Source organism: Scomber scombrus, chromosome 8 (genome assembly GCF_963691925.1).
Source record: "Scomber scombrus chromosome 8, fScoSco1.1, whole genome shotgun sequence".
NCBI lineage: Eukaryota > Metazoa > Chordata > Actinopteri > Scombriformes > Scombridae > Scomber > Scomber scombrus.
Genome location: NC_084977.1, coordinates 21,494,053 through 21,519,000, shown reverse-complemented (window position 1 = coordinate 21,519,000; position 24,948 = coordinate 21,494,053). Strand labels below are relative to the sequence as shown.

General features: G+C 38.0%; 3 protein-coding genes across 4 annotated transcripts in view; all 3 read right to left on the bottom strand.

The window, feature by feature from the left end:
- abca7 (ATP-binding cassette, sub-family A (ABC1), member 7) overlaps positions 1 to 6,914 on the bottom strand; it is a 32,936-nt gene extending 26,022 nt beyond the window's left edge. Inside the window, exons 1-5 of the mRNA XM_062423449.1 lie at positions 6,824 to 6,914; positions 4,847 to 4,945; positions 2,822 to 2,915; positions 1,837 to 1,978; positions 1,262 to 1,386 (exon numbers count right to left, since the gene is read on the bottom strand). Coding sequence (XP_062279433.1) covers positions 1,262 to 1,386; positions 1,837 to 1,978; positions 2,822 to 2,915; positions 4,847 to 4,912 — 427 coding nt within the window. The 5' untranslated portion in view covers positions 4,913 to 4,945; positions 6,824 to 6,914. The remainder of the gene's footprint in view (positions 1 to 1,261; positions 1,387 to 1,836; positions 1,979 to 2,821; positions 2,916 to 4,846; positions 4,946 to 6,823) is intronic.
- Positions 6,915 to 7,797: 883 nt separating this feature from the next.
- On the bottom strand, positions 7,798 to 18,339 carry si:ch73-40i7.5 (amyloid-beta A4 precursor protein-binding family A member 3). 2 transcript variants are annotated; one of them, XM_062423780.1, is made up of 11 exons: positions 18,115 to 18,339; positions 15,582 to 16,717; positions 15,190 to 15,220; positions 14,927 to 15,072; positions 14,158 to 14,244; positions 12,439 to 12,618; positions 11,429 to 11,608; positions 10,000 to 10,212; positions 9,400 to 9,519; positions 8,646 to 8,786; positions 7,798 to 8,558 (listed from the first exon to the last, which is right to left on the bottom strand). In XM_062423780.1, exons 2-11 carry the CDS (start codon positions 16,584 to 16,586, stop codon positions 8,487 to 8,489), a joined length of 2,175 nt encoding a protein of 724 aa, XP_062279764.1. In that variant the 5' UTR covers positions 16,587 to 16,717; positions 18,115 to 18,339; the 3' UTR covers positions 7,798 to 8,486. The 2 variants fall into 2 exon arrangements, with proteins under 2 accessions (XP_062279764.1, XP_062279765.1); XM_062423781.1 differs by lacking the exon at positions 18,115 to 18,339 and having other exon boundaries at positions 15,582 to 16,765.
- Positions 18,340 to 18,819: 480 nt separating this feature from the next.
- pex11g (peroxisomal biogenesis factor 11 gamma) lies at positions 18,820 to 23,708 on the bottom strand. Its single transcript, XM_062423779.1, has 5 exons — positions 23,476 to 23,708; positions 22,643 to 22,840; positions 21,402 to 21,580; positions 20,438 to 20,506; positions 18,820 to 20,312 (listed from the first exon to the last, which is right to left on the bottom strand). The coding sequence occupies exons 1-5, from the start codon at positions 23,536 to 23,538 to the stop codon at positions 20,099 to 20,101; spliced, it is 723 nt and encodes a 240-aa protein (XP_062279763.1). The 5' UTR covers positions 23,539 to 23,708; the 3' UTR covers positions 18,820 to 20,098.
- Between the last annotated feature and the right edge of the window lie 1,240 nt (positions 23,709 to 24,948).

Genomic DNA, 24,948 nt, shown 5'->3' with positions numbered 1-24,948 from the left:
TGTTGAGTTGACTGATATTTGCATTTTTCATCATTCATGACCATACATTTCAGATCAGATAGGCTAACTCATTAGCTTATCTACAGTTCTAACTTGAATGGTTAGATTGAACTTGAAGTTTCAATTACGTAAACTATTTATACTGGCGACAGTTAAAGACTCAATGATATTAATTTCCTCCTCTCATCATTTTTGGGGTTTTCAGTGGACATCAGTGTAATGAAAAAATGGTCATCAAAGAAAACAGCGCTTTATTCTGCGATGTGAGGGTTAAATGAACAATTTAAGTTATTTTTGCCTCCTAAAGAGCTGTAACAAAGAGAGAATCTTAGTAAGCTAAAACTGCGAATTCCCTCAATTAATATGAATAAATAAATAATGAAAGAACAGTTTTGAGTTTTAATAGTATGTTCTTTACTGTATAAGTAGGTCAGGATTGTGGGAGCCATCAGATGTCTGTTGGAGCCTTTACATGGGATTTAAACCCCACTGAAGGACCTGCTTTCATTCATTCAATTGTTTGTCCTGGGTAGTCATGTAACTCAATCTGCACACAGCAAGGAGAGGCTGAACAGCTACTCAGTACTGCTTGCACAACCAGCTCAATAAATGGCTGCATTCAGCCGGTCACTCGACACCTGTTTAAAGCCATTCACACAGATCAGTGACTGGCTGCTACAGTGACTCTTCAGATGAGTCTGGGAACAACAGTGTATTAAAAAAAAGAGGAAGAAACTGTATGCTTTCTTGTTGCTGATGGCCTGCAGGAACTCACCGATTATATCCCACATTTCTTTTCTTTTTTTACAGGTGTTTTTTTTTTTGTGAGATCTGTTTGACTCCCTGACGAAAGCTTGAAACTGAAGTCTTATATGACCATGCCGTGACAATAAAGACGTTTAAATTGTTTTAAGAGAGTGCCTTGGAGGTGTTAAGAGTTCCTTGTGTTGTATTCAAACATGGTTATCAAGTTTTCCTGAAATCGACCACACAACGACTGTTTTGTTTAAACTGCACTACAACTTTACTGACAGAAGCTGAGGTCCTAATGGGTCCTACATACATAATTTATTGCGTTTCTTGGAAAGCAACATAAAGATGCAGTTGTGTCCAGTTTGTGTGTGTTTTGCCTGCCACAATAACTGGATTCCTTCATTATTGGTAATCTAATGTTACCAATTTGTTTAATAGTGACTGTGTAAGAATGTCAAGTTGTCGCTTCAGATCAGTGTTAGTTTTAGATTCAAACAAGCTGTAGTACTTGGCCAGGCTCCAGGTCGCTCTCCCAGCCTCCGTACACTCCATATCAGATCCTGAAAGCCAGAGAAGCTCCGGTTTCCACTGTAGGACAGAACCGTCTGGGCGTCCACGAAGAGACGAGAAATTCTGGAGAAGGACAGAGAGAGGAGTTCTTACTGGGACAGACACATGATCAGTAAAACACCAACTTTCCATCTAAGACGACTACTAATAGTGTTCAACCAATAGCCCAGCAGACCCCAAATTTAAGTAATTTATAGAAAACTTTGCATGAAAAAAAGGTTATTTGTCTGAAACTCAAATCTGATGAACAGAGAACAACAACTAAGAGGCGATTTTAACACTATTACTCTTATTGTTATGCAATAACAATTCAAGCTCAATGCAATGCTAGAATTCGGATTTAAAACACATTTGCTTATCATTAAATAAGACTTAATGTACTCATTGAACATTTTCAGACTTTTCAGATCTGACTGCAGCTTGTCTGTTCATCTGTACTACTGTATCCTACAAACAATGATCCTCTTGTTAACTCCGCCACTCCAGACAGCTGTCCCCCTCCAATCTACCTACATGGAATTGTCAAAGTTGCCAACTTGGCCCGGTGTCTCCCCACGTGTTGGGCTGTGGAAGCACGGATTGTTGATGTTGCAGATAATGCCCTGAATCCAGGGCAAGGTGCCTGCTGATGGCAAGGCTTTGTTTGGAAAGTGACCTACAATTAAAAGACAAGAAGTTCAAACACAAACAGTTCATTAACAGAAGATTAGCCTGGGACAAAACACAATGAAAATACTGTGCAAGTGACCTGAAATACAATCCCACCAACAGTTCTATGAACACATACTGTGCTTTTCACATAACTGACATTAAATTATAATGTTATGATTCTCAACCTGTTGTGAACTGTCTTTACATGCAAGCCTGAAGAGGACAAGACAAACAGAAGATTAAGATTTGTCTTTATGTAGGAAATGTCTACATAAAAAAACACTTGCACAACATCCATGGTTTGTAAAGTTTTTATCCTCACAAGCAAAATTTACTGTATGTTGCAGCAGGTAATACTTAGTGTCAAAATACATTCAAAGTAGTAAGAAAGTAGTAAAGTACTTCTTTATATTATAGTTGCACCTAATAAATCCATCATAAATAATACAAGTTGGTAATATACAAAGTTGTGTTTTTGTGCTTTCTTTTCCAACTTGTGAGTGTCTCCGGAAAATAAAAATGATCTGCAAAAAATTAAATAACTAGGATGCTTTAAGGTGTCATAGACAGTTTGATACACTCAGCAACTGGCATATATTGTGTTACGTTCTATTATATTACCATGTTATGCTAGGTCACCTTATGCTAATGCTAATGCTAATGTAGAACTTCTCAAAGAAGGTCAACAGCAGAGCATGTTAGGAAAATAACTGTGCGTGCGTGGCACAGGAGTCGCTCTCACTTAGCTAATCCTCTTTATCTTGTTGGCAGGAGGCCATTTTTCAGACCTGCAAGTCTTTTTCTGAACTGCGAGATAGAAAAACAGTGATTACATAATATGACTCACATTGGCTCTGTTTGTAAGGAGGGTGAGAATGACGAACAGAGATGAGGATGACGAAGAGGAAGAGCGGCCAGAGGAGCTCGATGATCAGCTGGATCTACATAAGAGGAGAACATGAGAACTGTTACAGGTCAAGTAATCCATGACTTTCAGCAACGTCTGTCAGACACCTACAGGAGTTACCCCCAACCCGCTCATCTACTGTGGCCTCCACTGGAACTCACATGGATAATTTATTTCGATATTTTATATATTATTTAGATCTAAGATATACAGGATATAAAAAAGTACACACAAACCTGGTTTCAACTGCCCTCGCTGTCACACCCACATATATAAACACTGAAAAAATACCTTACTCTAAGAAATAAGTAATAGTCAATTAAAATAAAAATAAAAACAGAATAAATACCATAAAAACTGGTGTATAAGTCATACTGGTGTATAAGACGCAGTACATTTTGGGGGGTCTCATGCTGGGCAAAGCCTTTTCTATTATAGACTGGTTTATTTGTTTATATTCCAAAACTTTTAAAATCTACTTTTATTTGAAACACAATCAAAACACACCTATTACACCTGAAACAGTGTGTCTGGTTAATGGTTTATGGTCCGGTAATGATTTGCTTAACTGAACTGGACCGGTATATTAGCTCTGACCGGGTTCGGATCAGGCTGAGTTTCAATTAAACCTTTTAAAAGAACACAGTAACTTTACATATTTGATACAGTGTGAAGCTTTATGCTCACTTAGTCCCAAAAACTCTTCATTAGAGCTGTCGATGTGCGCAAATAGTGCGCCTGAGTAACTGTCCTCGGACTCTGTGTCAGTCCTAGAGTCAAACAAAATATCATCCTCTGTTCCATCCAGTGGAAAAACAAGTTAGTGAATCTTTTATTCTTGAGATCTGTGTTCATACTGTGTGTTGCTGCCACAGCTCAACAAAAGCTTCTTAACTGTGCTCATTTACATATCGTACTTCAACATCAGTTTGGTCTGTAAATACTGAAGCACCATAGAAACCAATGTCCCGAAATACCTCTGAACAACACCCTGAATTAGCACCCGCAATGAACCCGCCTGGTGTTATTTCTTCTTTTTCCATGCAACATACAGCAGTAACAGCTGATCAATATCTATTTTCATTAGCAGCCGAAACAGCTGAAGTGTGCAGCGCGTGTTTGACACCGCTGTTTACAGGATATTATTGTTCATGTGGATGCTCACATCGTAATTATTTTTTATAGATATAGTTATTGTTCTTAGTGTGGACGGCCCTTTACATACCTATAATCATGCCCAGATGCAACCTCTCTCTGTATTTTACTGGTGTATAGGACACACCAGTGTAATTTCGTTAAAGGTGTGTCTTATACACCGTTTTTTACGGTAAGTCAAATTAAATCAATGTATAAATAAATACAACATATCTATTTATTTTATTTTCACACACATAAGACACTCAACTTTTTTAAATTGAGGGGAGGTTAAAAATAAAATAAAAAAGAGACAATGCAGATAATCCTAACTTATTCATAGACGACTTGTGTTGTATCGACCAATACTGGATTTTTGGGGCTGTTGCTGATACTGATGTTAGGGAGCAAAATAATTCTAATATCAATCAGCCTATACATAAACACACATCTTTGGCAATGATCCCTCAAATAAGGTTATAAAAGACTTGCTTCCAAGATATGTGATAGAGGAATAATATTCTACAGTTTAACAATAAACTTTATGTATAAAATGACTTTACTGGGAATCTGACGATTATAAATAACGATAGATAAAAAACAGAACAAAAAAAAATGTATGTACATATGTAATAAACTTGAATTACGAAAAAGGATCAAATACACATAAACTGCTGCCTACATAGCTTTAAAAACAACAACATATCGGCACATATTGGACAGTATATAGGCCTCAAAATAATATTTTTCCTTTTTTCCTGCAAAATGATTTTTCCAAGCAGAATCGACAGACTATTCTTGTTTCTTTCCAAGCAGTAAAAATGTTGGGACCTTGTTTCTCCTGCGGTATGTGACGTTCTTCCAGAGCAGGAGAGCGAGCTGCCTGAGAAATCCCATCGCTCTTGACAGCTACCTGGCCATGATGCTTTACTAGAAAACACACAACATGGAGATAGTGAGAAAAACAAGAGGTCAGCATGGGCGCCCTCTCCCAAAGTTCAAGTACAGCTCAGTTTTGGGGTTTTTTTCTTCACATTTTAGTCTCTGTCTCTTTGTTTCCTGTCACTCCCTATTCAGAAACAATCACCCTCTAACCAGATTTTAGGATTTGTTCTACAGTTTCTAAATTTTAAGCTGCAGTCGCCCCAAATAACAAGAAGAAATAAGTGTTTGAAACATTTTAACTTAAATACAGAGCAGGTCGGTAACACTGTGTGCACAAGCTGAAGGAGCCCTGAAGTTATTTACATGAATAAAAGTTAAATGAGAAACATTACTATTTACAGTACTAGTGGGGACTTGTGGCTTAGTTTGACACTGTCTCATAACACTGTCAGATTATCTCATAAAATAATCACTCCAGCTTTTAAATGTGTTTTTTTTTCAAGGAACAGAGTTGAGTTTGTAGTCCGTTTATCTTGATAAGAAAGACGTTTAAGACAATTTCCTTCAAAGAGTGTTCTGCCAACAAGTCTTTAAATTCATTCAAATATGTATTTTCACTTCTATTTTCAAAGATCTTGAGAGAAAGATCTGACTTGTATATGATTGTGATATTCAACAGTGAAATAAAATATCAGAACTTGATATTTGGTCAGTTAAGTTTTCTCTTTTGTAGTGTTTCTGTCCTGGTTTGTTTTTGTCATTTAGTGCGTGTTTGTGTGTGTTAAAAAATACATACATACATAAAAGAAATATCTTATTCCAATGTCTTCAAAACTTTGTAAATTGCTTTCTGATCCTTACTACAAATAAGCTATCATTAGTGAGATCAGTAGTGTTGAACTGTATCTGAACTTTCCCCTGCAAAGGACAAAACTACAGCGGAAGACAACTGAGCTTAATCCTCAGTAACTAAAAGCTTCTTTTTTTCACAAACTGTTTTGTTTTCGTGTTCTTGCCAGAGACACAAATATGTTGGAGGAAGTTAAAAATTAGATTTACGAGGAATGCAAAAGGCTGGTTTTTTTGCATTTATTGTGAGTGAAGGTTGTCTTATTTTGCCAGTGTGATCTGCTCAGGTCTGACAATCCCCTGCTTCATCCTGAAATCCTCCTGATCCGAACAGCTTACCTCTGCAGACGCTAACATTCATTTTTGCTCTGCGAGTTGCCTTTTACAGTGTGGCTGTGTCTTCCTCGTGTTTTGGTGCTGTAGAAAGTAATCTGTGCTCATGGTTTGTGCCAGTTTATAATGCAATAGTCGAGGCTCATTTGCTTTGCAAATAAAAAACCTCACAGTCAAACTATAATTGTGCTTTTATCTATTTACTTATAAAGGCTTTGCAGATGTTAGTGCAGGTGTAAGAGTGTGTTTATGTAATTTCCCTAAAATAATTCCCCTTTAAAACTTTGTGAACATCTCAAACAGGAAAACAGATTATTACATCCATGTAACGCTAAAATAACTGTAACTTAATGTTGCTGGCATTATGTAATATATATATATATAAATAAAAAATATATTAAAAATATAAGCAATTTAGCGTTAAATGAACACATGAAAAATAAGGCATTGCAGCATTTAATTTGGGATGCAACTTAGTCAAACAAAATGTAAAGTGAAACTATTATGTAAATGATATAATTACTACTGTTTATTTCACTATTCATATATAATGTAAACTACTAAATAAAATAATTAACAGTAAGCTAGCAAGGAAAACATTTAGCTAACAGTTAAGGTTACAGCTTCCTCTTCCTAGCATGTTACAAGTGATGCTGTTAGCAAGCGAACAGGCCCTTACCGAAGAAAATAAATATAACATTTTGAGCTCCAAAGACTCGTAAAACTGTTATTAATTGTTACCTTTCTGAACTTTGGGTGATAAGGTCTCCTTTCACTGATTCGGACACACCAACAGTCGACCGCTTGACTCTCCATTTCGTTTGTAACACCAGGTGGAAGCTAAAGAAAGTCCCGCCCAAAGCCAACGCCGATTGGCTATCTTGCTTTAATGGGGGCGTATCACAGAAGCCGGTATAGACTATGATTGGTTATCGTCAATGTTTTGGGAATTGGAGACAGCTGATTGGTCAGGCATTGACAGTGCAGTGTTATGGGTAAATAGATGGTATTGTTTTATTACTGTAAGTGGCATATTTTACATATCATTAAAAAGCATTAGCAATGTTTATTAATAACATTGCATTCACAAGTACTGCATTAGATTATATTTATATACTGTATGTAAATTTCAGGAACATTCACATGCATATAATCTCAGGAAGTCTGCATATTGCAAATGTATATATTGCAGGTTTATTTACACAAAGATCCAGTTTAGTGTATATCTAGTATTTCTTTTAATTTGATCCTATTTTGTCTTATTTATTGTTGATTTTATTTTAGTACACTTTCACCCCTTAAGCTGCTACTTTTTTTCTACTACACTGGTGTGTCAATTTGAATTTCTCCAAAGGGGATCGATAAAGATACATTGTATCTTATTATTATTATTATTATTATAAGATCTGTGTTCAATTACATTATCAGTTAAATAACATATATTTATTATATTAACATACAATTGTCTATGTTCAAAAATTCTGTAGCTGTTACTCAGCAGTATTTAAAAAGATGTCTTTTGTTTTCAAAACATTAAAATGATAGATGCATAGATAGACAGACAGATAGATAGATAGATAGATAGATAGATAGATAGATAGATAGATAGATAGATAGATAGATAGCTATAGTATAACAAATAATACCAAACGCAACTTTGCATGTGAAACATACTGATCGACCACTGAATCTCAATAAATAACATCCAAAAGATATCTTACATATCATTTTAATGAACATCCAAAACACAAAATTCTTAAAAATATACTTATCTCTCTATCAAGTAAGGCAGTTATCTTTAAATGTGCATATCTGCTTCCTGTCAGGTACAGTCAGGAAAAGCAGCATATGAATGAACCAGAGCACCACACTAAAAAGTCTTTGAAGCTCTTGAATGACATTTGTTGACATGCACATCTACATGAGGGAGTGGAAGTACATCACGATGAAATACAAAGATCCTTTATCCTGACTTAATAAAGTTTCCCCTGTAAGCACTTTCAGTTCAGGCACACTGGCAGCCCACAACAGGCTGGAAGACCAAAAACCCATCTGTAGTAAAGTATACTCAACACTGTTCACCACCATGTAAGTTAGTGAAGTTGAAAAAATATTGCGTTTATGCATATTTGCATCTCAGCTACCGCCTGCGTTGTTAAATATCTGATAAATATAAATTGCGAGCTAACATCTATCCCTGTCACTTTAAAATTTGTTTTTACAATAATTCAATGCACTTTATCTTAAAAAATATAGCTAGACATATTTTGCAGTATTCAGTGGTGTGACAACAGCTTCTGATATGCTGTATGATCAGTTGCATAATATTTCTTGTGAGTTTGGCAAAAGTTTATGTGGTTTGAACACTGTGCAGTATTTTTGTCCTGGATGAAGAAGGAAGCGTTTAAAGAAACACCGGTTGCTCTTGTCCCGTTAAGAGCCGATATGTTGAGGCTGGCATCGTCTTCAAGTGAATCTGCCAAGAGGGTAGAAACTAAATTTAAACTGTGACACTGTGACAATGTGATCCCATTCAAAAATGTAAAACCAATGTAACTCGCACCTCTCCAACTGCATTAGTCAGGATCTGGATGATCTTGTTGTGCGGCGTGGCGACCACGCTCTGCCCGTTGATTTCAATGATGCGGTGTCCAACACGGATGCCTCCCCTCTCTGCTATACCGCCTCGCATCAGACTGCAGATCTGTAGTGGGAAAAGGAAAAGGAGGAACCTTTTAATTTTCAAGGCCAAGAGATGCATTAAATGTGTTTGAAAGCTCTGGAATAAGATAGTAGATGGACTTTGACTTGGGATTATTTTGTCTGTCAAAGTACTGTTCCCAATGTTAAGAACCTTTTATGCTTTTAAATGACCTTTTAACAAGATAATAGTGACTGAATACACAGGGTCGATCATTAAAACTAGATTTTAAATTGACAGCAATGAGTTCAGTGCCATTCTCAGGTATCCTGACAGTTTGCGTTCAGGTAGGATAGCATTTCATGTTTACTTTCCTCTTAATATTCACTGGTGGTTTGTTTGATACAGGCCTTCAATCAGGGAACAACTTTAGCACCAGACAAATGCTGATAAAATATGTGTATGGTAGATTGGCTTCACTCATGGTAATCTATTGAGTGGCTGGTAAAAGTTGAACATTCACTAGCTATTTGGCTGATGAACAAAAATGTTTTATTTTGCAGCCTGCCTTTCCTCTGCTTCTGCTTTGCATTCATCATCACCACTTAACTTGTTGGTGAGACAAACCTGATATAAATTCTGTAGTGAAAGATTTAATAGATGAACATTGACTTACGATGCCGTCCTCCACACTGAAGCCCAGCTGAAACTTGGGATCTGGCCTCCTGATAATCGCCATGGTGACCGGAGGGCAGTGCACAATGCTGAGCTTCACATACTTTTGGTTTTTCAAGTCCTGAGATAAAAACAAAATGTGAATGAGAGCAACAAATTATGGGTAGAGTATTTGTTTAATGTACTGTCAGTGTTTTGGGGCTTTGGACCTTGTTTTCTTTTCTCATTGAAGACTTTACACTTTTACACTCTCAACTAAATAGAACCAGTAATATCCATAGCTGACATAAAATATTAGTCTTTTTGCAGGGTGCAAAAAACAGGTGTTTAAAAATGTGTCAAAGGCTTTTCAACTTTGAAATAAGGAAAACTCTTGAAACACCAACAAAATATTGAATATCAGCACCAAATATTACAGTGGATGAATACTGATATTGGCTTGGAAACACCAAATCAATACTCTGATGCACTATCGGATCAATACTGGAACACTCATACTACATGGAAGCACAGTGCCATCTAGTGCATCCTTAGGACAGTACATTTTAGTAAATATCACCACTGTGATTATAAGTTATAGTTCTTCATCTTTCCTTCTCACCCGGATGATGTTCTGGCAGGTGGTGATTGGCAGACCCACCAAACTGGTGCCGTTGACGGACATGATGCGGTCGCCGATGCTGAGATCGCCGCAGCGCTCAGCAGGGCCTCCATGAAGGAGGTTGGCCACCACCACGGTGGGCAGTATGGAGCCCCAGCCTGACTCTACCACTGCCAGCCCCAAAATATCTCCAGGAGCCTTGGTGATGACGACCTGAACCACAGACACACAGAAATTAAGGCATTTTTATTCAGTTAGGCAACAATTAAACTACAATTATCTACATTCGAAGGTTATTTTTCACTTTTTTTTAAATTAATGGCAGAAATCATAGAAAACACAAACATAAAGCTAGAAAATAATGAGCAATGAAGTAATTTGTAATGTTACATATACAGTACTGTAATAAATTGGTCTCTCTGTGTTATATACCTCATACTTTTAATCTGTTTAACTCTAATCCATTACATTAAATTCTTGTGTCTGTATTTCTATTTATATTAAACACAGATCTTATCCACACAAATGGTAATAACTGCATGCTGTTTCCATGTATATCAGCCTATTAAGCAACATTTTGTGTAAACCTGCACATTTTTCTTACCTCTCTAAAATGTATGTTTATCTGTATATACCGTAGTTTTTGTCTGTACTTTATGTCTGTCTCTTTCTTAGTCAAATCAGCTGTTCGAATGAAAACATGTCTATGACGTTTGCTTCTTTTAAAGAGGTAATCACACTAGTCATTTTATACAGGAGGAAGACGGCTCAGAAGAACAATGGTTGTCATCCAACTGTTGAGCAGCATTTTTCCCATGCGATGGTTGGGAACTAGGAGCAGTAAGGCACTTCTCTCTTCTCTTCTTGTGTTATTTGTCTAAAAAAAATTATTTTTACTGTATATTATTTTGAGCGTTACCCCCAGCTGTCTTCTAATTACAAGCAAAATACGAACAAGAACATACTGAGCAGACAGATAGGCGATGACGAAGTGGATTATATTGCAGGAGTTGTATAAAAACTTTTGATATTTCCTGTGAAACTGTAACTACCATCAGCTGCCGTCCTCTGTAAGTAAGTTAACGAAACCCTTTTTAAAGCCCCCCCTTTAAAGAGAGACTGTTCAATACTGAAAGGTAGATTTTGGTAGTATAAAGCTGCATTAACATCAGTTCAGTTTCATAATGTATTTTTCAAGATGTTTTAAACCTGTGCCTTTCTGAAGAAATGATTCTGTTCATATTTTAATATAAATAACAATATTTTTTCTATATTTCACAATCCTACAGGTCTACTAAAACAAATATACCTTTGTTTGTAGATCTCTTGTTAAGGGCTGCTTTGTGCAATAAATGATTATGACGAGGACTTTGTGAATCATAAAACTGCAGTTTATGTTAAAGAATGTAGCCACAATCACGCTGCTTACGTCTCGGAGGTTCTGAGTGTCAGAGAAGTGGGCCAGGTCCCCGTTGTAGAGCTCCTGACTTTCCAGGTAGTTGCTGTACTCGCCAGGCCTGAGATCGCTGGCCTTGATGCCGTTGGTCTGAAGGAACTGCTGGTAGGCCACTCCGAAAGCCTGACCGATAGCCTGGGCTATGATCTGAGCCTATATGGAGAGACGGGAATGAGACTCTTGTTTCAACATTGTAGTTAAATCATTTTTAAGAAGATTTTAAATGTGCACAGTAAGTTTCCTAAGGGATTTGTGTAGGAGATGTTCTTCTTTGACAACAAACTGCTTTCTTTTCTTATCCTCCGTTTTAACATGAACAAACTGAAGCAAGGAGTTCTTTCCCAAAAGATGTATCAATCTCTGAGTAGGACAAAGTTCCCTACTTTCCTTTAGAAAGGTGCTCCATTATTTGTTCCATTCACCTTCCTAACACAAATAAGAGTTCATACTGAATGAATTCAATTAAGAAAAACTAGCAGCAGAAACAGTGTCCTCATGGCCTTCAGTATCCTGCAGCTAATTAGTTTCTAAAAGAAACTCTTCCTCCTTTTCAGACTTGCCAACTGTGGGAAACTGGGACGACAGCCAGACCACTTTTATATTCAGGAGAACTCGCTGGCTGTCTAGAGGAAGGAAACCAGGCCACTGTTGTCTGACAGAAACCAGTACGTTCAATCTGAGGCAAACTCAACATTATGGGTCACAAGAGACACCTTAATATTTGTCCTGGGTTATACAGTTCAAAGCTCAAGACTACAGATGAATTGAAACTACGAAGCTGCTGCCACTATGAAAGGAAATTACTCAATTGTCAGACCGCAGCGGCTGTAAGAGTGCAGGGTTCAATATATTAGATCTAGCCTAGACAGCCTCTACTTTGTAGCGAAGAAGTTTACTTAAGCTAAATGAATTTAATCTTCTTCCAAACTGTGAACACGGTGTAAGATCTAAAAGCTGCCATGTCTGTGCAATCACTAACTTACATCATCTGAGGAGAAGACATGGCAGATCATTAAACACTTCTGAGGCCCCGAGGAGGATGAAGAGGAGGGGTCGGAGTCGGCATCCTGCCCTTTACGTTTCCTTCGTGCCATCAAGACCACGATTTTGCCAATGTCTGCAATGTAAGAGATCATCTGCAGAGCGTGATCCATCATGGCCTCCTGAGTGGAAACGAGACACAAAAGGGTTAATTATTTTACTAACATTAAGGAGGCAGGAAGGTCTGCTGTTCACTTCAACTTGCAGAGACTTGAAACTTGCTGTAATCCATTACAATGAGTAAAGCCACACCTTTATTTTTTCCCCTTTTTGTTAGTTCAGTTATCACCCTGTACTATATTTGCAAGAAGAGAACATTTCCAAACCTCTACTTAGTGAGACATGCAAGGACGCTCCAATGTCAAACAAATGGCTGCCAGAAAACTGAATTCAGAAGTCAAACTTAATTAAGAAGACTATCCTTCAACAAAAGATTTCTCTTCAACTAAAAAAACTTCAAATTTCCCTTTGACTGCAAGTTATGATTCAAAAGGCAAGATGCTGATATGTGATGGAAGGAGTGAAATTAATAGTGACATTAATATTATTTGTAATTATGATCTTCATATTTGTAAGTATGTTGCAGTGAGGAGCAACCAGCCGTGCAAACAGAGAGCTGGAAGTCAATGACCCACTTTTTCTCTCCTGCCGACTGAACCACACAGTGAATGAGACTCTACTGTTACTGCAACATTACAGCTGAGCTCTAATATTAAATCACCATCCAATTCTATATTAAGGATTCCCGCAGGTCAGCTCAGCTCAAAGAGGTAAACTGAAGAAGTGCAATGCTTAAAACTGTAAAAAATAAAAGTTCACTTCATGTTTTTACTGAAAAAAAATTTATCAAAACAAGATTTGTGGCATTTAGCTGATGCTCATAATGACAGAGTTGGTTCAGTGTCTTGGTTCAAGGAACTCGTACAGGAAAAATAACAAACAAACAACACACAATGGTAATTACATGCTAGAGTCGCAACAGTTAATTGAGAGAAAGTTAATTGCCAAGTACTTTGATAATGAATTAATCATTTTATGATCTTTCAGGCATGACTCCTCAATATTTAATGGTTCCAGCTTCTTAAATCTGAGGCTTTTATGCTATTTTTTGATTGTCATATATGATAATAAACTGAATATGTTTGGTATTTAGCAATTTGAAGATGTTACCTCAGGCTTTTTGAAATTTTAAAAGGTGATTTTATTCACTATTATCTGACATATTGTATATTACAATAAAGCTTTTGAATCCTTGAACTGTAAAGAGAAATAACTGGCATATTATTCGATAATAACATCTAACCAATGCAGAGGTTCCTACACGTACGGTACTATGTTAGTATTTTCTTTCCATAACGCCTCTACACAAATTATGATTTTACAACACACTTTACTCACAGGCCACAGTGTAAATACTATCTATTGTATGTATTTTTGGGTGAAGTAAGATGAGGTTAAGACATTTTTGAAGAACATTGTTGTAACTTGATGATTTGGACTCCAAAGCTGTTCATAGCAGCTAAGAGCAAATCTTAACGTGCAAAAAAAAAAAAGTATACTGTAATGATGTGAAGTGATCCAAACAAAAGAGGAAAAGAAACTTGATATAACAGCGTAGTACTAGGTCACATGACTTTTTGCAAGCAGCTAGAAAAATATACCTGTGTGTCAGCAGTGAGCACTTTGATCCGCCGAGTGGAGATGAACAGATCCACCTCCGTCATTGGCTGCGACTCACCTTCTGGAGCCTGAAACAAACAGTCCCAGACTTTACCAGTGCTGCACCCATTATCAATATGGATCAATATCCGAGGAACAATTTGAGTTTTACTACAGCACAAGTATATTCAAATATGTGTTATAATGGAAAGACTTTGATTCTTTAACAGTATTTTTAGAGTAAAATAAAAATCAGTACTGCAAAGACACAACAAAGATAAACTAACAAATAACCTTGTGTCTTTTTTTTAGCCGTGTCTAGACAGCAAGCGTGTCAGATGTGTTTTTCACGTGCATGTCACGTGTAACCGATACATTCAAATTTTAATTGATGCAGCTGTCTGCACCGGCTCCGAGCAGACTCTCAGCTGTGTCTCACGGGTGTAACCACAACATCAAGTGTTCATTTACGCTTCAAATCTATTTTCCTCCGTTTTAAGCGTGTCACTACAGTCATGTGTTTTGGGCTCTGAGCTCTCCAAAACTCTGGTGACCTATGCTCAACACTGAACCTGAACGCCTCCATTGTAGAGACACAGATGGAGCACTGACTGCTGCTGCTGATCTGCTGACGTGCTGCACGTGCAACACTGTCTACACACAGGGTTAAGTTGTCACAGTCGAGGCAGGTGTTGTGAAAGTGTCATGTCACTGTTAAAATGATATATCCGGGGTAATGATGGTTTTGGTGCATCTCATAATGAAGTTTACCTTTATGCGATCCACAGCCTCCTGAGCCTGGGTCATACGGGCGTTTGTAGACGGGTTCTTTTCCGATTTGAGCTGGGTGGAACCCAGGTACTTGGCACCAAATATTACTCCCTCTAAAAGGTCTTCAGGGTCACATGGACCAGGCACTAAAAAGCACAGTAACAAACATTATAATCATCCTGCCTTTTTTTTCTATTGTTAATGAGATATTTAACATATTTTTGTACACCGATTTGGAAGAGAAGCACATTGGGGTGACTTACCGTCTCTATATGATGGCTGATCATCAGCACGCTGCAAATACAGTTAATACAATTAATGAATTTTCAAGTACAGAAATGTAAAAGATTAATTCTGATATTCAATCAATTTAGTTAAAATTAGTTAAATTACCAAAAGAAGCTGCATATCTATGCTTTACAAATACAAAGCAATCTTGGGTAGTAAAAATATTATTTAAAGTGTACTTAAGAGTTACATTAGGCTCTGGTAACTTATGATGATTATTCGACATGAATTTTGAAATTTTTTAGACTAAGTAATTAATTAATTTAAACAACAAAAAGCAAACTGAAAATAATAGTTTCATTCATAACAGAAAATACAAATAATAATAGCAGTAGATGCAGTAAGAAGAGGCAGATTGATATCCCACCTGCTCGCTCTCTGCACCAGCTTCTTCCTCCGGAGGCTCTTCCCCCAGCTTCATCCACACCGGCTCAGGATACTCATCGTCAGGCAGGGAGGTGAGGGAGTCGTCTCTGTGCCGCTGCTGCCGACCATTCCCATAATGTCCCCATAACCTCTGGGCGTCCTCCTGGCTGTAGGAAACTGACACGACAGCGTCCACTTCCCCTCTGTGCGGCAGGCAGGGGGGATGGGATGGAGAGCTGAGGTCTGTGCACTGCAGAAGCCCCAGCAGGTCTCGCTGGTGGTTTTCAGAGAACAACAGCCCAGTGGTTTCAGAGCTGTCGTCTGTTAACAGGGAGGGAGAACACGCCTGCGGGTCAGACAGGCTGGAGTACTGATGCTGGGAAAAGCACGGTGGCGTCCTGCAGCTGGGGTGAGGCTCTTCACCCATCAGCTGGAGCTGGCTGAGCAGGGTGTGGATGCGGGTGTGGTCTTCATCACCTGATCTCCTGTTAGCAATCTCTTCTTCAGTAAGTATATTCTCCACATCCCTGACTGTTATCTCCTCCTGGTGCTCCTGACTTCCCTCCAAGTCCGCCACGATCCCTCCTTCCTGTTCCTTAACTACTTCATGCTCTTCGTCCACATCCACCTCAGGATCCTGGACTAAGTCTGTGTTACTTCCCATAAGCTCCTCCTGGTTCATGTCAAGTGAAGCCACAGTGGTATCCACGTCTAAAGATACTAAAACCGCCTCACCTGGACTCGCCTTGTTCAGATCATCAACAGCGGGAGGGAAGCCCGGGTCGTCTAGATCATCTGCTGAGCCCACTTCACTGGAGGAGTCAGACTTCCAGTCTAAAGGAGGAGGCTCTATCAGGTTGTAAGAGTCCAGATCCTCGACCACTGAACCTGCCACCGTCCGCCTGTTGACCTCGACGACCCCAGAGGCTTCATTGACAGAGACAGAGGCGGAGCCCTGGGTGTCTGAGGGTGCAGGAGCTGACTGATCAGCAGAGCTCAAGTCCATTTTGTAAGAAACCCCGTCAGAGGAAAACTGGCATTACTGTGTTGAATCCTGGTTGAAGTCACGATGCAGGAGACTTTCATTTAAAGCCATCAGGAGTGTCGTTCACTAAGTTTCCAACTATCTGAATAGCACTGAAACAAAGCATTAAAAAAAAGAGTCATACTAATGCAAACAGTCGGTTTAACTAAAGACCGTCTTATGTGTTTATTACTAGTAGGCTACACACAACTGCATCAGGTAAGCCAGTATTTTGTGACACAACCTTCTTATCCTCCTGGACCCATGATCATTGAGATAGAAGCAGCAACCTGAAGCTCAAAGGTCAACGATAACACATGTGAGAACAGTGACCATCATACAAACCCCTAAATAACAACTATTTATTATTTTCTATTTTTTCATATAAGTCATTCAGTTTTCTTTTCATTATGTATATAAACGTACCCTACAGTCTGGTTGCTTGGATAACACAGTTACGCCCTATTAAAAAAAAATCTGTAATTTTACCTTTGCTACCATCCGGCACTGACAACAACCTCTGACCATTTTCAATATTCCTACCAAATTCATTGAAATAATTTACTTTGTGCTTTATTGTTGTCTACTCCACATATATGTGCAAGTGTATTTGTACACACATGTAGATTTACCTTTACATTTGCCATGAAACCACACATGATTTTATTTTTCATAGGTGACCAAATCTATACAGGTGTTCTCTGATCTACTGTTTTGTATACCTTGAGTGTTAACTAAGAAGGAAAAATATCTATTCAATGTTTAGCCGTGGTGTTTTCATTACACATAGATTAATGGTTTCATTTTAACAGGTTTAATGTACTTTGGATAGTTCTGTCATTTATATATAGTTTTTCCCTAAGGGTTCATTAACTTATCTTTGGGTCCTCTCTGTAGAAATCTGTGATTGTTTATTCTGAACCATTATTATTATACACTACAGTAGACCACTCATATTTCTTGTCGTAATTTACGTTATTCAGTGAAATGAGTAATTTAGCAGGGGGTTTGAACACTTGCAGGGCATTGTATGTCAAATTCTCACTATGAGTTGAGCCCCCCTAAAGGTCTGATCCTAGAATCGCCCCTGGTTTGGATTAAATTATAAGACCTTGTTTGTGTGAATTAAAGTTGTCGCTATTATGCAACTTTACTGATTTAAACATGTTCTGAAATTAACAGTGACGCTTTAAATAGAGAAAATGTGGATGGAAAGTGGATTTGAAACTCCAAATCAAATAGTAGTACCGATTACGAGTCACAGACAGTAGAGAAAATTGAAGACACCCCCCCCCCCCCCCCCCCCAAAAAAAAAAAAACCTGAGTAGAGTTCAGACACTGAGAGTCACAATCAGCTGAGTTGCTAGCTGAAGTTAGCTGTCCAAGTAGCCTAAAGCTAACCCGTGAGCTAATAAAAACCCAGCTTCCTAAGAGCAGCTCACTTATGAAATATGGAAATATGTACTTTATATCCAAATAGTAAAGTAGAAGTAAAAAGAGGAACCCTCACCTGATATTTTAGGTCCTTCTCGCTTTCTTTGTGCCACGACTGATAAACTGACGTGCTCCGGGATTTGAGTCTTTTCCAAAACTTTGGCTTTATTTTATTCGTCATACTAACAAAGCCACGGCACCGTTAAATGTTGTGTAATGTCACATAATCACACTGAAAGGAGTCTCGGTGTGATATAGTTTCTTTACTGTCGCTCATGAAGTCGACCGATTTTATTTATTCGCTGACTCTGAATTTGTGCTGCTTTCACGTACTCCTGTAATTTACCAACTCACCACCACTTTCCTCCTTTCCTGACGCTATAGAGGCTTAATCATATATATCTAAGGGCTAAGATACATTCATAGCACAAACACAGTTTTTTGGAGTACAATAATAATAATTACTTGTAACAGTTTCATGACTCACAACTTAATCACCCCATGTATAATCAGCTGTATCGATCATCCTGGTGTTATACACTTTGTATTATACATGTATTAAAGAGCAGGTTATCAACCCTACTACTACAGCATACTGAAAAGGTGCTTCAATGAAGTAATTCGCCTTTTTAAATCTCTTTAAATATTTTTTTTGTTTTCCTTTCTCAATTACGACCCGCCCGTTAGTTTGTGAACGCAACGGTTGCTCGGTGGCCAAACGTCACCGCTGAAGCGTCCAGTCCCGCTCAATCAAACGTCGATAAAAAATGATCCGAGGACGAAAAAACTATTTATTTATTTAAAAAGTTCATTATTTTACATAATTACACATTACTAAAGCAGCTTCTGTTTCACTTGACTAGTTAGAAAGACTGTTTCTACACAAAACCTCACCAGTGTCGTCCAATTACTTTGCATTACAGCTTTCTTTTATTGATTCTTTAATGTAAATCATATTTCTGCAGCTAATTTCTAGGTTGTCACAACCACAGCAGCCTGAGAAACTGGTTGCTGTAGTGTAGCTAGAGGACATTAAAGTCAGTGTTAAAGAAACACTGACTTGGACTTTAACACAGTGGCACAGAAATATCTTGTTCACTTGAGCAACTACAGCAGACATTAAATCACAAAGATGTAATAATTAATTCAGTTTTCATTGTGAATGTGATATTAAAAAACAGGTGTATGGAGTGCATGTCTAAGGCAACAATTACCAGGCAGGCTTCCACACATTCGAAATCCTCTTGGATTCATCTTACATCGGCGATCTTTAAAAACAATCGTTTTTATAATCATAATTAATCATTTAGCTACTTTTGCACTGACTTTCTAGGGTGATCCACTGAACAAGTAGTGACAAATGTGCCTTTATTCTGGGCTTAAACCTACTCATCCACATAATGGCAGTTGAAAGAATCAACCTGTGACCTGAGAGGAGCAGGATGAAGGCTTGGAAGACTTTGCATGTTGAAAAACCCCTGAGGAGACGTGTATTTCTTAGGGAAAACAGTTGTTGTCCCATTCAAATATTTGGACACTTGGTTGCACTGAAAGGGTGACAACAAAAAGCAAGAGCCATTACCTGCTCAATACTTTCTGACAATCTCTACACTGCAGTAATACGCTGTTCTGATGCTTTTATATGTAAGACAACATTTGATTATGTTGCTACAACAGTCAGCTGAGAAATGTGACGGAAAATGTGAATGAAAATTTAATTGATTCATCTCATTATCAAATCATATCTTCCACTAATGACTGACTAAAATCTTCAAATATATAGAAAAAAAACAATCTATTTCAAGAGGTCACAACTGAAAAAATCTCTTAGATGATTTTGATTATATTCACTTATTGCTATTTAGTTATAAGTCTAGAGGGTGTTGATTATGTATTTTGGACATTTTACTCAATAGAAAACTGCACTGAATCTCCACAGACAGTCTGACTTGAGTCTGACCACATTAAAGACCGACTTGACATCCTTTCGCTCAGCTTTTTCCACAGATACATGTGATTCCTGCAGCACTGATAAAACACCTCTCCCTGTGAGATGAGGACTAGGCACTTTCAGATTGGTCGTTGCTGCCAGCGTTCATCTGGATCAAACCAATCACAGATGAGGTGGTGCCCATCAGTCCGACCAGCCAGCTGGGGAATCGTCCTGCCCACAGGAAGCCGGGCGGCATCCAGTGAACGGCGTTACTGAGGTCAGCCATGCTGCTGAGGACAGACAGCAGCTCTCCTTGCATCTGCCTGCGAAGGCGAGAGCGACTACGGGAGAAAAACACAAAGTTAATCAGGACAAGTGGTTTCAGGGTTTCAGACAGAAATACCTTCATCATGTCTAGAAGCATGTCCAACTTTATTGAAAAGGGATCAAATATTTTAAAGACCACCTGCTGCCAGTTCCATCTCTCTCACATCTCTTCAGCTTCTTTTTCAGCAGCAGCAGAACTCGTAGCGACCTGCAGAACGAAGAAGTCACATGACCCTCAGACTGACGCTGTTTATGCTCCATATTCAGCAGGTAGTGAAAGAGACTGGAGAATACTCAAGGTTACAAAGTCCTTCACTTTAGGCTTGAAAGACAGTGTTATTTACACTACAATTACACTTTGAACACGATCTTTACTTTTCAAATATTAAAAGAACCAATAACAAATAAATGAGTGAGACAAGTGAGTCCACTTGTCATCAAAGTGCCAAACAGACAGAACAACTTTCAACACAGCATACTGATAAAACCGACTTTTAAATGAGAAAAATATTATTTAGTATATTAGTATTATAATTCACTAACCCTTAAATCAAACCACTATTTTGAATGTTAACAATGACCCTTTAAATGCCATAAATAATAATATTATTGAACATCATTTCAACAAACAGCACTGTCTTGTTTTGGTCTGTTCTGGTGTCTTTTTAGGATAATTATCAGTAAATAAAAAAGACTAAATTATTGTGATACCCACAATGTAGAGGCATTTTTCGGCATGAACACCAGTAACATGAACCCAAAGAATAGCGCATTATGTATGTCTCCTGAGATGTGAAACCCAGGGCAAAAATCCCTTTGTCGTAAAGTTTAATGGCTGTAACACACACTAATAAATGAACATGACTCAAATGAGAATATTATTAATATAATCAGAGCATCTGTGGTCTCGATTTTGGTGGTTGGACATTTATGGGCTGATGTTTGAAGTTATTTTAATGAATGAATAAAACTGAAACTGAAAAAGTAAGGGGTATTTAAAATAGGACAATGTAAATTATGCCCCCGCCTACAAGTGATATTTGTCATTTCTGGGACTCCAAACATTTTGTGTCAGCGTGTCATCTGTGGGAAGATGACGTCACCTGAGTATTCCCAGCAGCAGCGAGGTTCCCCACAGCACCGTGCTGAACAGCCACCATTTATCAGACTTCAGTTTGATCAGCTCGGCGTCCGCAGCCCAGGCGATGTGTTCACAGGGGTAGTAGAGCTGGTCGGCCACGTTGTTCAGTATTGATATCCAGCGAACGACTTTGTCCTCTTCCTTTAGAAGACATGCAGCATGTTAATCCCTCATTTTACTGCCACGTTGTAAAGCTGCATGTTTATATATCAAACACTGAATTTTCATATGATAACATTCATAAATGCTGCCTCACAGGATTGAATTAAGAGGTGTTTTTATGACCATATTCTAAAATGAATTAGTACATATTGCTGTATGTGCAGGTCATTTTAACAAAGATAACTATGATTTTGTTAGTCTTAACTTAATAGCAACATATCCCACATGGACCTGCAACGTTCCAGTTTATGAAATGCGAGGATTTAATGCTCCTCTGTGTCATACATGATAATAAACTGAATATCTTCTGATTTTGGAGTGTTATTCAAACAAAACAAGACATATGAAGATATGATCTTGGGCTTGGGGGAATTAAAATTAGCATTTTTCACTTATCATCAATCATCATATATCATTTTATAACACAGTTTTTAACACAGTTAATTGATTCATTGAGAAAATAAGGCTGGGTAATTAATCGTAGAGTAACTGAAACAGACATTATGACTCTTTAACCGGCCTAACTGTAGTCATGTGAATATGTTTGGTAAATCAGGAGGCTGCAGCAGGTTGTTTCAGACACAGCAGCCTGTTAAGTGTTTGTTAAAATAACATCACTCTAAAAGATTCAGATAATAAGATAATGAGATAACAGAAGTCCTAAAAGTGTTTCTCAAATCCATCTGTATTACTTATTATGACAAGATATGTTAAAATGAGATATATTATACTTTCAATTTTCTGTTATAACAAAAGAAATTTCTAAAAGTGTTTTTAACTACTGGGAATAGTAAATTAAAACAACTAAATCAAAATCCATTGGATTACTGTATATTTTTTAGTACAAATAAGAGCTCCACTGTGAGGACAGAGGATCTTGTGCACAGGTGTATTTAATAATGTGGCAATTAATCGAGATAATGATTTAAGGTGATATCGCCCTGCCCTGGTCAGCAGATTAATCGATAATGAAAATATTTGGTAGTTGCAGCCCTAATCCCAGGAGGAACACAGTGAGCAGAGAGGAGTTGTGTGGCGTACCTCGGTTCCAAACCCGTAGCCGTGTGAGTAAGCCAGCATGGACAGATCGTCGAACAGCCTCAGCACCGTCCTGCAGTGACTGAGCTGAGCAGAAAACAGCAGCAGACTTTTCCCGAGCTGGTGGGATGAAACGTCTGCTTCTGCCTTACGGGAGAGAACTCCTCCGACCAGCTGGGAGCCATAACACACCGTCCTGATCTGCAAAGATGAACGAGAAAGTTATAAGAGGATGTTATAACATGTTTCATAAACTTTCACACTGACATAGATCTGTACAGTTTGTATAATATTTATTTTTGCTGTTACATGCAGTATTAATGCAGTAATTCAACGATAAGTAATATCACACAGTAAAAATAAGCATTAATAAAGGAGAAAACTGAAAATAAGAATCATACTTCTGCAATAGTACTGACATTTCAGTATTACTTTCTTATAAACCAGCCTTTCTACAGGTTTTATATGTTGTATCTAAATGCTTTGTTAATGGTTAATAATTATTTTTTGCAACTATTCTGACAATCGGATAATTTTAGCCATTTTTACAGCAAAAATATGATGATTTGATGCTTTTCTTTGTCAGACATGATTGTAAACTAAACATCTTTCAAAACAAGACATCTGAAGACCTTTAATCCTTTGACTTTGATAAACAGTAATTGCCCATTTTCACAATTAATCAATTAATTGAGAAAATACTCGACAGCTTAATTGACAATGCCAATAATCGTTAGGTGCAGCCCTAATTAATAACACTGATGTATAATCCCACAGCAGACAGTCAGTTGTTTATTTAAAGCCCTCATCAGGACTGGCAACAGCTGACTACTCACAACTTTGTCTCTTCCTCTGTAGGACTCCAGCAGGCGGACCAGAGACTCCACAGCCTGCTGCATGTCTGCAGCTCTCTCACACACACACTGTAAAACAAATACAAACTGATCTATGAAGCTCTGTGAAGAGCCCCGTTCCTGCACGACATCCTCAGGTTTCAGTTTTTCTGATCAACATTAAACCTTTCATCTACTGGACTTTGAACAGGAAGCATCGAGCTGCTTATTCTTCCTTCTTCTTCTTCTTCTTCTTCTTCTTCTTCTTCTTCTTCTCGTTGAGTTGTTTTGGTTGACTCGACGCACTGCTGCCCTCCTCAGTTCGAGTCTTTGGTACTTCAGGATCTGAGTACTTCTTGCACCACAGACGTAGACCGGAGGGTGAGGGTGTTGCATGGCTCTGCAAAATGCAATCCAGTCACTTTACTGAAGTTGACGACTCTTGATGCAGCAAAAAAGCCCCAGACCAGACCCAGGGGCGGATCCATGAGGTGACATCCGGGGCTAAGCCCAGAGTGCCCAAAGCAAGGGCACTTTGATGGTTCACATGTGCAGAATTTAATTTTACTGCATTGTATGACTACTGCAAACATTAGTGGTAGTATCAGCAGTGTTGGGCACATTACTTTGAAAAAGTAATTAATTATAGTTACTCATTACTTCTCCCAAAAAGTAACTGAGTTAGTACATCATTTGTCAAAGTAATTAATTACCAGGAAAAGTAACTATTACGTTTCAAATATGTCATATTACTTGGCTGCCCCAATCAACAACAAATGGCCCAAAACACGTTCAAAATTAAATTATGCTTAAGAAATGTACTAAAAAAGAACTAAATTATATAATTTTACGTAGCAGATGTGCAGCAATTGAATTGTATTCCTCAAAAAGCAATAACAATATTAACTTCTCTTAATATAACTATGAAAGATTGTACTGGAAATGAATAAATCAATAAAAAGGTCCTGTGAGGGTGGGGGGGGGGGGGGGGGGGGGGGGTGCGATTGGTTTAATAAGCAGCAACACAGAGCTATCAGGACGCTTTGCTCTCACACACGCTGCATTGATAGTCACACAAGTACACTGAACCCAAAGAAAACCGCTTCAGTGAGGTCTGAAGAAGTAACGCTACTTTTTTTGGGCAGTAACGGTAACAACGTTGTAACGGGACAAACAGTAATTAATTTGATTACTCGTTACTGAAAAAATAACGCCGTTAGTAACGCCGTTTATTTATAACGCCCTTATTCCCATCGCTGAGTATCAGTGATTTACATCGGTCCTTAAACAATTTTCCAAAAAGAATGCACATAGAAATAAATATATAACAATAGGGCATTAAATCAAAAAGAAAAGAAAACAAAAAAAATTACATTAATATCTCAACTGAAATGCCTTCAGAAGTTTCACTATTAATCCAATTGTTATAAACTCACTCAGATTCAGTCAGCAGCTGTTTGAAGTCAACTTTTAGAA

Bases quoted from the DNA above. Each gene is read 5' to 3' on its own strand.
- si:ch73-40i7.5 (XM_062423780.1), bottom strand. From the start codon at position 16,586: ATGGACTTGAGCTCTGCTGATCAGTCAGCTCCTGCACCCTCAGACACC. The intron at 15,221-15,581 runs GTGGGATATCAA...CTGTATTTGCAG, and splicing joins CTGGTGCAGAGAGCGAGCAG to CGTGCTGATGATCAGCCATC. The intron at 8,787-9,399 runs GTAAGTCAATGT...TTCCCACTACAG, and splicing joins TCAGTGTGGAGGACGGCATC to ATCTGCAGTCTGATGCGAGG.
- pex11g (XM_062423779.1), bottom strand. From the start codon at position 23,538: ATGCAGCAGGCTGTGGAGTCTCTGGTCCGCCTGCTGGAGTCCTACAGA. The intron at 20,507-21,401 runs GTGACGTCATCT...TTCGTTCTGCAG, and splicing joins CTGCTGCTGGGAATACTCAG to GTCGCTACGAGTTCTGCTGC. The intron at 20,313-20,437 runs GTGGTCTTTAAA...TTTCTCCCGTAG, and splicing joins AGAGATGGAACTGGCAGCAG to TCGCTCTCGCCTTCGCAGGC.